Below are 13,851 nucleotides of genomic sequence, written 5' to 3'. Positions count from 1 at the left end.
AAAAATAATTAATATTTTAAATGGGTCCTCCTAAAGGGAGCAGTGTGCAAAGCCTTGTTTCCCTACCCCCAATTTCCTGATGTCAAAGGGACCCACAGACAAAAGACTATGCAAAGCAGCTTTTTTCTATAAACATACACGAAAAAACAGAAATAACCTAAATATTCTGATAAGGGTGGGAAGGGGAGCTGTGGGCCATGATAACTATGAGGGCATAATGGTGTCCACTGAGTAAAACACAAATTCAAATACAAAATAAAATCATCTGCATAATAACTATGATGATGTAAATAAAGTCTAGACCCAGAGAGAAACAGAATTTGATCAGGTCAGGAGTCGTCCTAACCGTCTGTTAGTGTACCACTCAGTGGCTTTAAACACATTCCCTTTCTGGTGTAATCGCTATCACACCCCAGACATTTTCATCATCCCAACACAAGATCTGTGTGTACTGAACAATAACTCCCGAGCCCCCGTAACCCCTGTTCTACCCTCTGTCTCCACGAGCCTGCCTACCTAGGCATGTCATGTGGTGGAATCCCACAGCATTCATCCTACCAAGCACAACATTTCCAACCTCCACCCATACTGTACGTTATCAGAACTCCACTCCTTTTTATGGCTCAAGAATATTCTGCTGCATGGAGAAGCCACGTTTTGTCCATCCGCTCACCTGCTGATGGACCCTGGGTTGCAGCCACCTGTTGGCAATTGTGCATACACCACTGTGAACACTGGTGTGCAAGGAACTGCTCCACACCCTGCTTTCAATTCCCATGGATGTGTACCTACACGTGGAATTGCTGGGTCACATGGAATTTATTTTCCTTCTTCAAAATTGTCTTTCCTGCTGTTAAACTGGTTTTTCTCAATAACAGTGACAGCTACTCAACAATGGACAGGTAACCCTAGGCTTCTAGGGCCTCCCTGCGAGCCTTCTTGATTTCCCTTCCACAGGACCCAGCTTCAAGCTGCCCCGAAAGACATCTTCTCCTGGTGGATACTATACTGCAAGGCTGCACCATGTCCCTGTCAGTCCACACGGTGGTCAAACCCCTGGTCCCCATGTGTCATTTTGTCACTCTGGGCCATTTACTAAAACTCACAAAGCCCCCCATTTCCTGTTCTATCAAACAGAGATAATAGAACCTATCCCACTAAGTTGAAGATTTTAAATACAGCATGGAGAACCCAGCACTCCGCAGACTCCCACTACATCACATGATTATTACAGTAACTCGGTATTAGCGAGTCACACAGTATATCAAGGGTTCTCAGAGATGATCTTCTTACCAATGTTCAGAATAAGACTGAACCACAATCTCAACAGTCTCACCTAAAAGGTGAGCTACTGAATTTTGCCTGAGAGACAGATTTTACCTGTTCCAGTATTTTGGAAGCAGACTAGTAATACTTTGCCATAACCAGCACCACTTAACCAACCCAAGAGGGTGGAAGACACCTCCCCAGCCAGAAGGACTTGTGTGTCTCAAAGACTCCAACTCATTATTTTTCTTGCCCTTGATATAAAGGGTCTTAATATCTTGCAGTCAAAGATAGAGGAGTACTGTATGTTTTCCATGCTTTCTGAAAAAATTTATGCCAAACTTTAAAAACAACAAAAATTAACTTTATGGCAAGAATGTGGGTAAAAAGGTTCACTCATACATTGCTGGTGGGACTGCAAATTGGTGAGCCACTATGGAAATTAGGATGGAAATTCCTCAGGAAACCTGGAATGGAACCACCATTTGACCTTGTTACCCACTCCTCAGTTTATACTCAAAGAATTTTAAATCAGCATACTACAGGGACACAGTCACATCAATGTTTATAGCAGCTCAATTCACTGTAGTTAAACTATGGAACCAACCTAGATGCCATTCAATAGATGAATGGATAAAGAAAATGTGGTATTCCTATGAGCTGGAATATTACTCAGCCATAAAGAAGAATGAAATACGGCATTTGCTGGTAAATGGACGGAACTGGAGACTATGATGCTAAGTGAAATAAGCCAATCCCCAAAAACCAAAGGCCACATGTTCTCTCTGGTATGCAGATGCCAACACACAATAAGGTGGGGGATGGGGAGAACAGAAGTTCATTGGATTAGACAAAGGGGAATGAAAGGAAGGGAGGGGAGATGGGAATAGGAAAGATAATAGAATGAATTGGACTTAAGTTTTCTATGTTCATATATGAAACTCCATGTATGTATAATATGTAAAAAGATACTCTACTGTCATGCATATCTAAAAAGAACAAATAAATAATAGTAATAATAATAATGAGCAAGGAATTCCCAAAAGTTTCTCCAATCAACCTAAGAATAATTCAATGATTTATTTAAACTATTTTCATGAAATTGTTTCATCAATATCAATTATCTTTATAGAACTAACATAACCGTGTCACAAAGTTCTTTCTGAAACATCATAAACAGTTGAGGTGCCTGAACACAGGGTAGTAGTTGACTTACAACAAACACATCTAGACCACAGCTCTTAAAACCTGTTGGTCTCCAGACCCCTTTCCCTTATTAAAAGTTATTAAGAATCTCAGAGAACTTTTTTTATATAGGTTATATTTACCAATATTTACTGTATTAGAAATTAAAATAAGGAATTTTTTAAAACATAAGAATGCAGAGCATACATCCCACTGGCCATCAGAATGAAAATGACATCCCATTTCACATAGTATCTGGAAATTTCCACTATATACTCTTGAGAGAATGAGTGGGAAAGTCAAAAAAAGATTTTAGTACAATGATGATGATGATGATGGTGGTGATGATACCTCACAGAGCCCCTGAAAGAAAACAGGCGGCCATTTGTTACGGTTAGATATGTGGTGTCTCTCAAAAGCTCATGCGTGAGACAAGAAAGTTTAGAGGTGACATGATGGGGTTGTGACAGTCTTAACCCAATCAGTGTGTCAATCCCTGATATGGATTAACTGGGTGGTGAGAGTGTGAAGGGAGGGAGTGGCTGGAGGAGGTGGGTCCCAGGGGTGTGTCTCTGAGGTTTATATTTTGAGAGCTGAGTGTCATCTCGCTCTACTTCCATGTTGTGACGTCCCGGGCCGCTTTCCTCACCCTCACCCTTCCGCCATGATGTTCCGCCTCACCTCGGGCCCCAAAGAATGGAGTTGGTCATCTATGGACTGAGACCTCTGAAACCATGAGCCCCAGATAAACTTTTCTGCTTGTTCTTGTCAGGTCTTTTGGTCACAGCAGCAAAAAAAAAAAAAAAAGAAAAAAGAAAAAGGCTGACTAAAACACTGTTAGAGCTTCCTGGACCACACTGTTCTAGATCAGGGGTCAGAAAACTTTCTCAGCCAGGATCAGAACATAAGTATTTAGGCTTTATAAGCCATAAATTCTCTGTCATTGCTACTCACTCCTAGCATGAAAGAAGGTATAGACAGTACACAAATGAGCATGGTTGTGTTCCAGTAAAACTGTAGTTACAAAAACACACACCCATCAACCATTACTACCTACCAGTCCCAACATTTAGACAATGGAATACAAGGTAGGTGTCAAAAATATCTTGTAGAAACACTCACATTGACAAGGGAAAATACTGATAACAAACTGTTAAGTGGGCTAAGACAGGTTACAAAACCACATGCATAAAATGACCTCAACTGAATCACCTGATAGGTTGCATGCATATTTTTTTCATTTGCCTGTTTTTTAAATCATGATATGCAAAAGTGTCATGAAAAAGTTTTTAAAGGTTTTTTCCTTAATAAAAAGAAAAGCAACACGTGGAAAACGTGACATCTATAGATCATACAACTTTCCTTTGAGAAGCCTCACTGACAGAAAGCACAGCCCACTTGCTTACCGGTTCTACTGTCAACTGTTCTGGGTGTCCCTTCAGTCCCATTCGGTCCTTGTGGAAATATTTCAAAACGATAACTGGTTCCAGGGGACAAGTTACCAATGGTAATACTTTGGTTGGTGGCTATGTCATTTTTAAGTTCTCCAGTTTTTTCCTGCACAGTAAGAATCCTAAAGGACTGTGAGTCATCGCTGCTCCAGGCTAAGCCAATTTCCCTGACGCCGACATTTGTCACTCGAAAGTCGGACACTGGACCAGGGGCTGTGGGAAGACAGAGAATGATTAGATGAAGAATCTGCACCCCGAAAACAGGGGTGAGCAACTCTCACAAAGTATAGACCCTGAGATGGAAAGCACACAGGACACCTGAGCTCTCGTCTGCGCTCTCTGGCCCATCAACTACAGCACCGGCCCACAGACACCCGTGTTTCTCGCCATGGAGCAGACACCGGGCCACACGGGGGCAGATGCTGTGTGCTTACATTATACAAAGCCATTCCCAGGAAACTAGAGGAGGCTAGAGCCCCCAGGAACATGGATAACTGGTCACTGCTGCCTGCTTTCTGTTGAATGTGTTACTAAGCCTCTTAGGAAGGACCTCTGTTTACAGAGCAAAGTCTGCAAAATACATCTCCACCCCACCTCCACTTCCTTTGTCACATACTCCCAGATTTTCAGCTAGGTACATGAGTATAGGGAATAAAGACTACATTTCCCAGCCTCCTTTGCAGCCAAATGGAGCCATGTGACTAAGCTCCAGCCAATCTGATGTGAACAGAAGTACTGTGGGACTTCTGGCAGCAAGTAAAGTCCTCAAGGGTGAAGCTCTAGGCTCTGCTGGGCATCCTTGTTATAGCTGGAATGTGGAGGTGATGGCTGGTGCTCAGGCTGCCTGGCTCTAGAAGCAGCTAGGTCTCTACCATGCTAGAATAGTCACTACCTGCACAGGTTGGAATGGAGACAGACCAGAGGTCTAATCTCCCCTCTATCACTTAGCAGGTGTGACACCTGCCTACGTCACCTCTCAGTCTTGCCCTCTTCATCCATAAGATAAGGCTAATGACAACCACATCACAGGGTTGTTGTGAGCATTCAATGAGATAGCACAAGGAAAGAATGTCACAAGAAGCTCAGTGTGTGCTAGGGGCAACCGGTGATTACATTATCATCACACAGGCCAAAGAAGGGAAGAGTCCCTGTGGGTCCACAGGCTGCTCTGGGGACTCATTCAGAGCAAGAACAGAGCTTCTTTGTCTTAGAGCTGGTCCTGGCACATAGCAGGATGCAAGAAAGGTCAGTTAAGAGCTATGGTTGTGGCTCAGTGGTAGAGTGTGCATCTTGCATCTGTGAGGCCCTGGGTTTGATCCTCAAGCACCACATAAAAATAAATAAATAAAATGAAGGTCTTTTAAACTAAAAACATATATATTTTAAAAAATTAAATGAGCAATGGGTGAACTCACGGGTATACACTTGGAGAAAGCCTGGCGTGCCCTCGGCGTTCCCCAGGAAAGGCCACACCGTGATGTTGTACAAGGTACTCGAGTTGAGTCCCGAGACCATGGCATGAGTCTCCCTGACAGTGAAATTGAGGAAACTGGCCTCCCCGGCCACTTGTATCTTGTAGGAGTAAGCAGAGGATGACCCATTATAGATGGCTTTCCAGGTCAGGGTGATGCTTGTGGCACTGACGTTCACCGCTTTGAGGTCAGAAACCTGATTAGAATCTGTTAAGACACAGAGAAGTGAAAATTAATCAGATTGCCAAGCCAGAGTGGGGAAAGGGAGAGGGCCACCACGAAGCATGTCACGGGGCCTAAACACCGGCAGGAATGGCTCCTCCTCTATGCTACCCCTGCCAGGACTGGAAACACACGCGGGTCCTGGAAAAGTCAGGCATCACCGGTGGGAGAAGAATCCACCTGGCCCTGCACAGATGCTCTTTGTTATTTTTTGTGAATCAACCTTCAGAGAAATGACAGGCTCCTGATCAAACAATAACATGGATTCTTCTGATGCCAACCCCCCACTTGGTGCCCAGGTGACCCAGGAAGGTCCTCAAGTATATCCATCCTGGAGCGAACACTGCACTCGACATGAACAAATAAAGACCACAGGCTCAGGCTTGAGGGACATCTGATCAAGTCTGGCTGAGCTTTAATAGCCAGGCAGACCTTAGAAAAATCATCTCAGCTCAATTTGCTCATCTGTAAAATGGAGATAACAACCCTAACCTCAAGCAAAGAGAACAAGAGAAGCCAGGCACGGTGGGGCCCTCCTGTCAAACCGCTCAGGAGGCTGAGGCAAGAGGATTGTAAGTTCAAGGCCAGTCTAAGCAACTTGACAAGGCCCTGTGTCAAAATTTTAAAGAAGGGCTGGGGATGCAGTTCAGTGGTAGAACGTCCCTGAGTTTGGTCCTCAGTACTGGAAAAAAAGAAAAGTAATTCAAGAACACACTCGTCACTGTCACTTCCCACCCCAACCTCCCAGACCATCCTCTTTCCTCTTTTCTGCTCTGTGCCATGGAGGGCTGAGCATCACTGGGGGCCCTACCACATGGCCTGTGAGCAGGTTCCACAGTGAATGACATGTCGGGCTGCTGAGGGCAGGTTGCAGGAGAGCAGTCGGGGTCCTTCCTCCATCCGCGCTGGGTCCCATGTCCTGGCACCTCTGTGCCCTCCCCTGGCTCAGTGCTCCCTGGGATCTAGAAAAACCATCTCCTCCCCTTGCCTTCAAGATGTATCCCTGCCATGGGCTTATGTGGGGCACCTCAAACCCCTCTGGTTTCCTTAACCCTGCCCCACCTAACTAGTCACTTGAAGAATGCCAGGCGTGTGTGTGCATGTGTCGCAAGGGACTGAGTGCTATGTCCCCCACATATGTTGAAATCCTAACTGCTGAGGCAATGGTACAGGAGGTAGGACGGTAGGCAGGAAGGTAATCAGGTCATGGGGGTGGAGGCTTGTGGGTGGGATTAGTGTTGTCACAAAAGAGGCCCTCTTACCCCTTCTGCGTGTGAGGACCCAGGGTCCACAACCCAGCACAGGGCCCGCAACCAGAAACCAACTATGCTTGTGCCCCAATCTCCAACTTCCAGCTTACAGGACTGTGGGAAATCAACAGCTATCCCAAGTCTGTGGTAACTGGTTACAGCAGCCCAAACTGACTAAAACGTAAAATGCAAACACACACACACACACTTATACATACCACAGAGTGGGGTATAGCTACTGTGATTACGATTTATCAAGCCCTAAGGAACTTTGACACAAACCATGATATGTACATATGTGGAACACCAACTATGACACAATCACTTTTGCTCAAACCTCTTTAAAAAGAAGGAACCCAAAGCCCACCTTAATCAACATGGACCGGTTTCAATCAGCTTTTTTGCTGCTGTGACTAACAGGACCCGACCAGAACAACTGTAGAGGAGGAAAGTTTATTTGAGGGCTCACGGTTTCAGAGGTCTCAGTTCACAGACAGCAGGCTCCATTCCTCGGGGCTCGAGGTGAGGCAGAACATGGCAGAAGAGTGTGGTGGAGGGAAGCAGCTCACATGATGATCAGGACGCAGAGAGAGAGAGATCTCCACTTCCAGATACAAATACAGACCCCAAAGCCACGGCCCCAATGCCCCACCTCCTCCAGCAACAGGTGTTACAACTCCATTAATCCCATCAGGTGATTAATTCGCTGATTGGGTTAAGGCTCTCATAACCCAATCATGTCCCCTCTGAACCCTCTCACATTATCTCACATGTGAGCTTTTGCGGGACACCTCACATCCAAACCATAACAGCCCCTTTTAGTAAATCGGGCAAAGGAACCTTCCTCTGAGCAGACCCTGCTGGGAGTGCCTGGCTTGGTGAAAGGCCCCCAGGCCAGATTTCGGCACCACTCACCTTCTCACACAAGCTTCTCAAGTGAATGGCACCCATGGAGCAGCCCAACCCTCTGGAGTCCTCCCCACCCTCCCTACCCAGAAGCCTCCACCTGCCACCCCGCTGGGCCACCGAGGGCCCTCTGAGGCCAAATGGCTACTCCTATGGCCACATCCTTCCCTCCCCACCCACACAGTAGCATCACCTGGAGAGAAGGAAAGAAGACATACCCATGTGACCCCTTCAACAGGGCACCGGGAGAGCCTGCCATCCCTGACACATGACTAGCACTCACTTCTTCCCCGAATTGCCAAGCCCTGCATGTAATACAGACCGGCTAGGCATTTCCAGCCTCCTCCCCTTTTCAGTCTCTAAAGGAGACAGAGACGATTCTCAAAATCTCAAAGAACACCTGCAACATTTCCCTAGGAATTAAATCAGGCACTGTGGAGTGAACCAGGGTCCTTGAGTGTCACTGAGTCCCCTCCTTTTCCCACACCCTTCATCCCACCTCCAGCCTTCATCAACCAGGACATGGGCTCCTGACCTTTCTTCCCAGCCGAGCTTCCCACCCAGGACTCTCAATGCTCTGAGCTCCACTAGTTACCATTCTTCTAAACACCCACCTATCTGGTCACTCCTTAGGGAGAGGGGCCTCTGTGAGCCCAGGGGAGACTTTGTAAGTATGTATTTAAAAAAAAAAAAATTCAGGGGCTGGGGTTGTGGCTCAGCAGTAGAGCACTCACCTAGCACATGCAAGACACTAGGTTCGATCCTCGGCACCCCATAAAAATAAATAAATAAATAAAAGGTATTGTGTCTGACTGCATCATATCATACACACACACACACACACACACACATAAATTCAAAGCTCCCCAGATGGGCCTGGAAAGGAGAGTTACAGTCCCCCATTAACCCCCATTCATCTCCCCTCCACCGCCCTCAGCCCTCTACCTTCATCCCTGGGGTCTGTCACTTGCTCTTTCACTCAGGACATTTCCTCACTGAAGTGTCCTGCTCTCCCTTCTCTCTATCCAAGTCCTATTCTCCCTCCACAGGGACTTCAGATCCTCCCTACAGAAGAGGTCTTCCCTCGGGAACGGAAGTGAAAATCAGCTCCCACCTCCAATACCCACAGCACTCCCTGGGCAGATCCAGGGGTCGGTGCCCATGTGTTACCTGTGCAGTAAGCATTCCTTCCATCAACACCCCAACATCCCTGGTGGGAGGGACTGCTTGTCACTCACATGGAAGCTGGGGGACAGTGGCTCCTTCTCCCCACACAGCCACCCAGCAAGCAGATACGACATTCTCTCCTTCCAGAGACTTTAAATCCTGAGGGGGTCACTGGACCTGGTATGGCCCAACTCTCCCAGAGCTTCCTGGGTGCCAGTGTGCTTCCTGTCCTTACTCCGCCAACCTCCACCCTCAGTCCCTCAGTTCTGTGGGCCTGTTCACAGGTCCTGCCACCAAGGCCCCAGGAACTGTGATGTTGCAGCCTTTGTCCCTGAGCCCCATCACCTTCTTCTCCATGAAGGTTTGTCTCAACTCCCCATCTGCACTGGGAGCTCCCCTGAGGGTAGGAACTGTGTATTTCTTTACCCCTTCATCAGCACTGACCCCAAAAGCCACCAAGCACTGGTCAATTGATAGAGCAGAAGTGCTGATGGATCACAGCTAGGGAGCAGCAATGTGCTCATCAACAAGCGTTTCCACAGAAAGATCAGCATGAATTCCAAGGACAAGCCAAAAAGGGAAACTCATTTCCCTCATCTAACAGTGGGGAAAATTAGGCAACGATTTTCTATTTATAAGAGAAAAAAACATGACCGCAGTTTGTCTCTTGAACTAACAAGCAGAGACCGGAAAGACACGTGAGACGGGGCCACAGCCTGCACACAGCAGCTGCTCGGGGTGCTCTCCTGAGCCTCATGAAAGGCGTACTACAGCCACAGACAAAAGGAGACACCCCACAGATCTGCGCTGCCCAAAATCTCTCCCAGAAAACTCCCCCTGACCACAGAACTTATTGATAAGCCACAGATAACTCAGATCCATAATCACAGGAGATAAAACTCTGTGCTGGGAAACCCTGGTTAAAATCATTACACAAAACCCGACATACTTGTCCTGAACTCGATGAGCTGGGGCTGTCCTTTTGTGCCATCTGCTGCTTGAGAATAAACAGTGGCCTTGTACTGAGTGTTGGACTTCAACCCAATAAGCAGGACGTCAATGTGTTGGGAATCCTGGCCAGAGGATGGGTCTGCAGATACACGGCAGTATGCAGTCACGGGGCCCAGGGGGCTGCTGCACGGCTGGTGTGTGCTCACCTCCTTTCCTGTGTTGCTGGCATCTGTTTTAAGTGCAGAAAGCAAAGACATTGACCACAAGAGAAACACATCCCCAACTTCTTTCAGTGTCCCCACCCCCCAAAAGATGACACATCTGACCATGCACACACTTGGTACTCCATAAATATCTGCTCCCTTCCTCCCCTAAAGAGAGATATGGTCTCTTAAAAAGGCCCTGATATTTTACTTTGCGCTGTTATTCTAGTAACACCCCAGATATTTTGTGCTTCTCTCTCAAGTTCGCTATTTTGGACCATTCTCCCTTCTTTGGGACATTTTTCTTCTCCCATCCCAACATGATCTTCCAGAGACGGTTCATGATTCAGATTTTGCTAACCAAAGCCCACTCGGGGAATGCCTCCCTGGACCGCAGTGGGTAGGGGAGATGCAGGGTACGAAACAGGGAGGCCTGGTGGCCACTACTCCCTGAGCGTGTGGAAGGGGCCCCTCTGACAAGAAGCTGCCAAACAGAAGGAAGAAGAGAGGAGAAATGCCCCCCCTCTTTCTTTAAGGCCTTGCTGCCTGAAGTGGGGAAACACACACGCACCATAAATCACTCTCCAAAGTCTGGTTTCTGTCTATCACTTGCAGTAGAGAATCCTAACACTAACTTTATAGTTCTGGCTCTACTTGAGTTAATCCACCTGTTACTTGTTCCAGTGAAAAATAAAAAGCTAAGAGGTCCGCCTCCTTTCCTGGATGGCAGAGTCCAGAAGTTTGAAGACCCACTGCTTTCTGAACCCCAATTCACCTGTAAAATAGAACACTCTTTCCTCCTTCATAAAGGAATTGGATCAAACTAAAGTGTGGTGGGAAAGCCCTCTACAAACCCTGAAACCCTCTACCAATATAAGAATAATGTTTTTTAAATAAAACATTGCTGAAAGACAAAACTAGGAGGCACACTTTCACAACTTCCCCCAGTCACTTTCCATACCCAGGGTGTCTCCTTGTGTCTCGTTTGATTCTGGACGAAGCGGAAACCCCGGCTTCAGGACTGAAATATTGATTGCCAAGTCTCTGGTCATCTCTGTCTGACTTCCACTGGTTTCAAGGAGAATCTGGTAAGACTCAGTACCGTTGTCCTTGATCCAGGTAAGAGCAAGCAGCGTCACACCCATGAAGGTAACACGAAGCCCAGACACTGGACGAGGCTCTATTTTAAAAACACACAGTGGACATTACTGGACCAAGATATCTGCAATCATCTTTCATTAACTCACTGACGTTTCGATGTGACCCACTAAAACACTTTATTTATACCAGGATCCAGCACATATTCATCATTTCACAGGAGAGGTAAAAGGACATTATATAGAAAGAAGGAAGAATAAACCTGAAGACCAAAATTGTCTAGGATCTGTACAATCCCTCGACACTAACCCCAATGAGGATTGGAAATTCTTTTTTAAAATGTCCCTTTAAACAGCAGCATTTAATTATGTTTGTTTTAGACACTAACAATAAAGGTTCAAATAAAATTATTATTTCCTAAGTCTAATGGTCTCAATTCAAGATAAGGCACATAGCATCATTTTATAGTACCAAGGCACTTAGGTTAAGGAGCACATCCTGTATTCTAACCCCTGAGGGGATTGTCCAAACGTCTATCTATGTACACCATACCCTCGTCCTTCCTTCCACTACCTTATTTGGCTGACAGTGACATAAATCAAACCATTGCCTCTAACATGACATCTACTCCACTTTTGAGATGAAAAAAAGACCCAGAGAGGCAGGGTGGCTTGCTCAAGAACACAAATTATTGGTAGCAGTGGGGAAAGTAGAACCCATAAACTCACAGGCAATATTGCACATAGAGGAAAACACTTGGCCAGAGGTCTGCAGGCGGCTCAACATAGAGACACTGGCCCTCTCCAGCCCTGCAGCAAGGTGGTCTGCTCTCTAATTTCCTTCCTCACCTTAAATATCTCTCATGCAAAGATTTCTAAGATTTCTAAACCAGGTCACTCAGGTGCGTACGTGTGTGTGTTTGTGTGGTGTGTGCTAGGGATGTAACCTGGGCCCCACTCATGCTAGGCAAGAGCTCTACCACTGAGCTACACCCCCAGCACTCTTTTGCACTACTAGTATTAAGAAATGTAACACTAGTAAACCACTCAGCTTAAGGACTCTGGCTGCCTATTACGTGCGTCGTGGTACCACAGTGGACTGCAGACAGGTTCCCTGGGCTCCAATTCCATCACCTGATGTTCAAACTCTGGTATCTTGGAAGAAACTTAACTTCTCCACATTTTAGTTTTTCCAGATGTAGCTCTTTGGGCTACTATGAGGACAAGCTAATCAATTAAGGACAGCTCTGCACACGGTAGGTGCTAGATCCACAGCAGCTGATGAGCTCTGCACTGACAGCAGAATACTCAGTGCCCCTGAGTATTCAGAATACCCAGGTGCTTCCTGCCACCTTCCATCTCTCCTTCTCCATCCTTCTACATGCTTTTCTCTTATTCATCTCCTCTACTGATCCTCTGCTCTCCTTTGCCTCTGTCTTTTACAAGGCAACAAAGAAAACCTGTAATGTGGGCTTGTTTTCCCCCTACTCTTGTGCTCTGAGAAGCTCCAGGATATTTTTGTGAAGGTACCTGAGACACCCATCCCTGTGGCTCCTTTCTCCGGTTTTGTTTTATTTTAACATATGCGGTTTCTGGGCAAGATTTTGTTTAATAAAATGGTTTCCCAGCTTTAAAAACAAAAATGCTGAAAGCCACTGGTTTGATATTTGCCATTCCGTGTAGGATATTATACTAGATCTAGCTGACTTCAAGTTGTGGGACCCAAAGGCCGGGTTTCTACGACCTTCACCACCCAATGAATCACACACCAGCCTCAACATCCAGAAAACCAACAAAGGGCCTTTTTTCCCTTCTTACCTTAAAAGATAAAAAAGAAAAAAAATTAAGTTTCCAGTTATAACAGGAGCCTTACAGTACTGGTATCTAAACTACACCATAATCTAACCTGCCTGATATTATTTAAAGTCTAAATGTCATCAGGCTCTTCTGACATTTGAAACACACATGTTTTCTACAATGCATACCAAACTCTCCCACACAAAAGAAACTCCTGGGAATAGAAATACAGCATTGATTTCCTGAGGATACAAAATTCCATAATTTGCAGGTAAATGAATGGAACTGGAGAATATCATGCTAAGCAACATAAGCCAACCCCAAAAACTCAAAGGCCAAGTGTTTTCTCTCATATGCAGATGCTAATGCACAATAAGGGTGGGGCATTGGGGAAGAATAGACTTACTTTACATTAGGTAGAGGAGAGTGAAGGGAGGGGAAAGGGAAGGAAGGATAGTAGAAAGGATCAGGCATTATTAACCTATGTACATATATCACTACAAAACCAGTGTGATTCTACATCATGTCCAACCTGAAGAATGGGAAATTATACTCCATTTATGTATGATGGGTCAAAAGTGCATTCTACTGTCTCATATCTTTAAAGGCTAATAATTATTGACATCATCAAAACATACTTCTAAAGCAGTCTCCACTCCTTAAGTCTTGGCAAAACAGTAGGCATGAACCAATAATACCAAAAAAAAAAAAAAAATTTTTTTTTTAAACAGAACAGGTAGAAATAGTTAAAACTCCCCAAAACACGCAGAAGCTTAATACTGAAAGGTCTGGCCAGCTGAACTCCTGGGCTTGACAGAACACAGACCCTGTTCTCCTACTCTAGCAAATGCACACCCATCTTATCACAACTGGCAACCTGAATG

The 13,851-nt window shown here is 45.7% G+C and overlaps 1 protein-coding gene across 13 annotated transcripts in view; it reads right to left on the bottom strand.

Annotated features, from left to right (window-relative positions):
• Ptprj (protein tyrosine phosphatase receptor type J) overlaps window positions 1-13,851 on the bottom strand; it is a 166,733-nt gene that overhangs the window by 31,321 nt on the left and 121,561 nt on the right. For all 13 annotated transcript variants that reach the window (XM_048788826.1, XM_048788833.1, XM_015477921.2 and 10 more), the window contains 4 exons: window positions 11,035-11,253; window positions 9,869-10,099; window positions 5,318-5,581; window positions 3,858-4,115 (listed from right to left, as the gene is read on the bottom strand). In XM_048788826.1, coding sequence (XP_048644783.1) covers window positions 3,858-4,115; window positions 5,318-5,581; window positions 9,869-10,099; window positions 11,035-11,253 — 972 coding nt within the window. The remainder of the gene's footprint in view (window positions 1-3,857; window positions 4,116-5,317; window positions 5,582-9,868; window positions 10,100-11,034; window positions 11,254-13,851) is intronic.

The sequence above is a fragment of the Marmota marmota genome, unplaced genomic scaffold (assembly GCF_001458135.2).
Source record: "Marmota marmota marmota unplaced genomic scaffold, marMar, whole genome shotgun sequence".
NCBI classification, from domain to species: Eukaryota; Metazoa; Chordata; class Mammalia; order Rodentia; family Sciuridae; genus Marmota; species Marmota marmota.
This window is presented reverse-complemented; position numbering and strand designations above follow the sequence as displayed.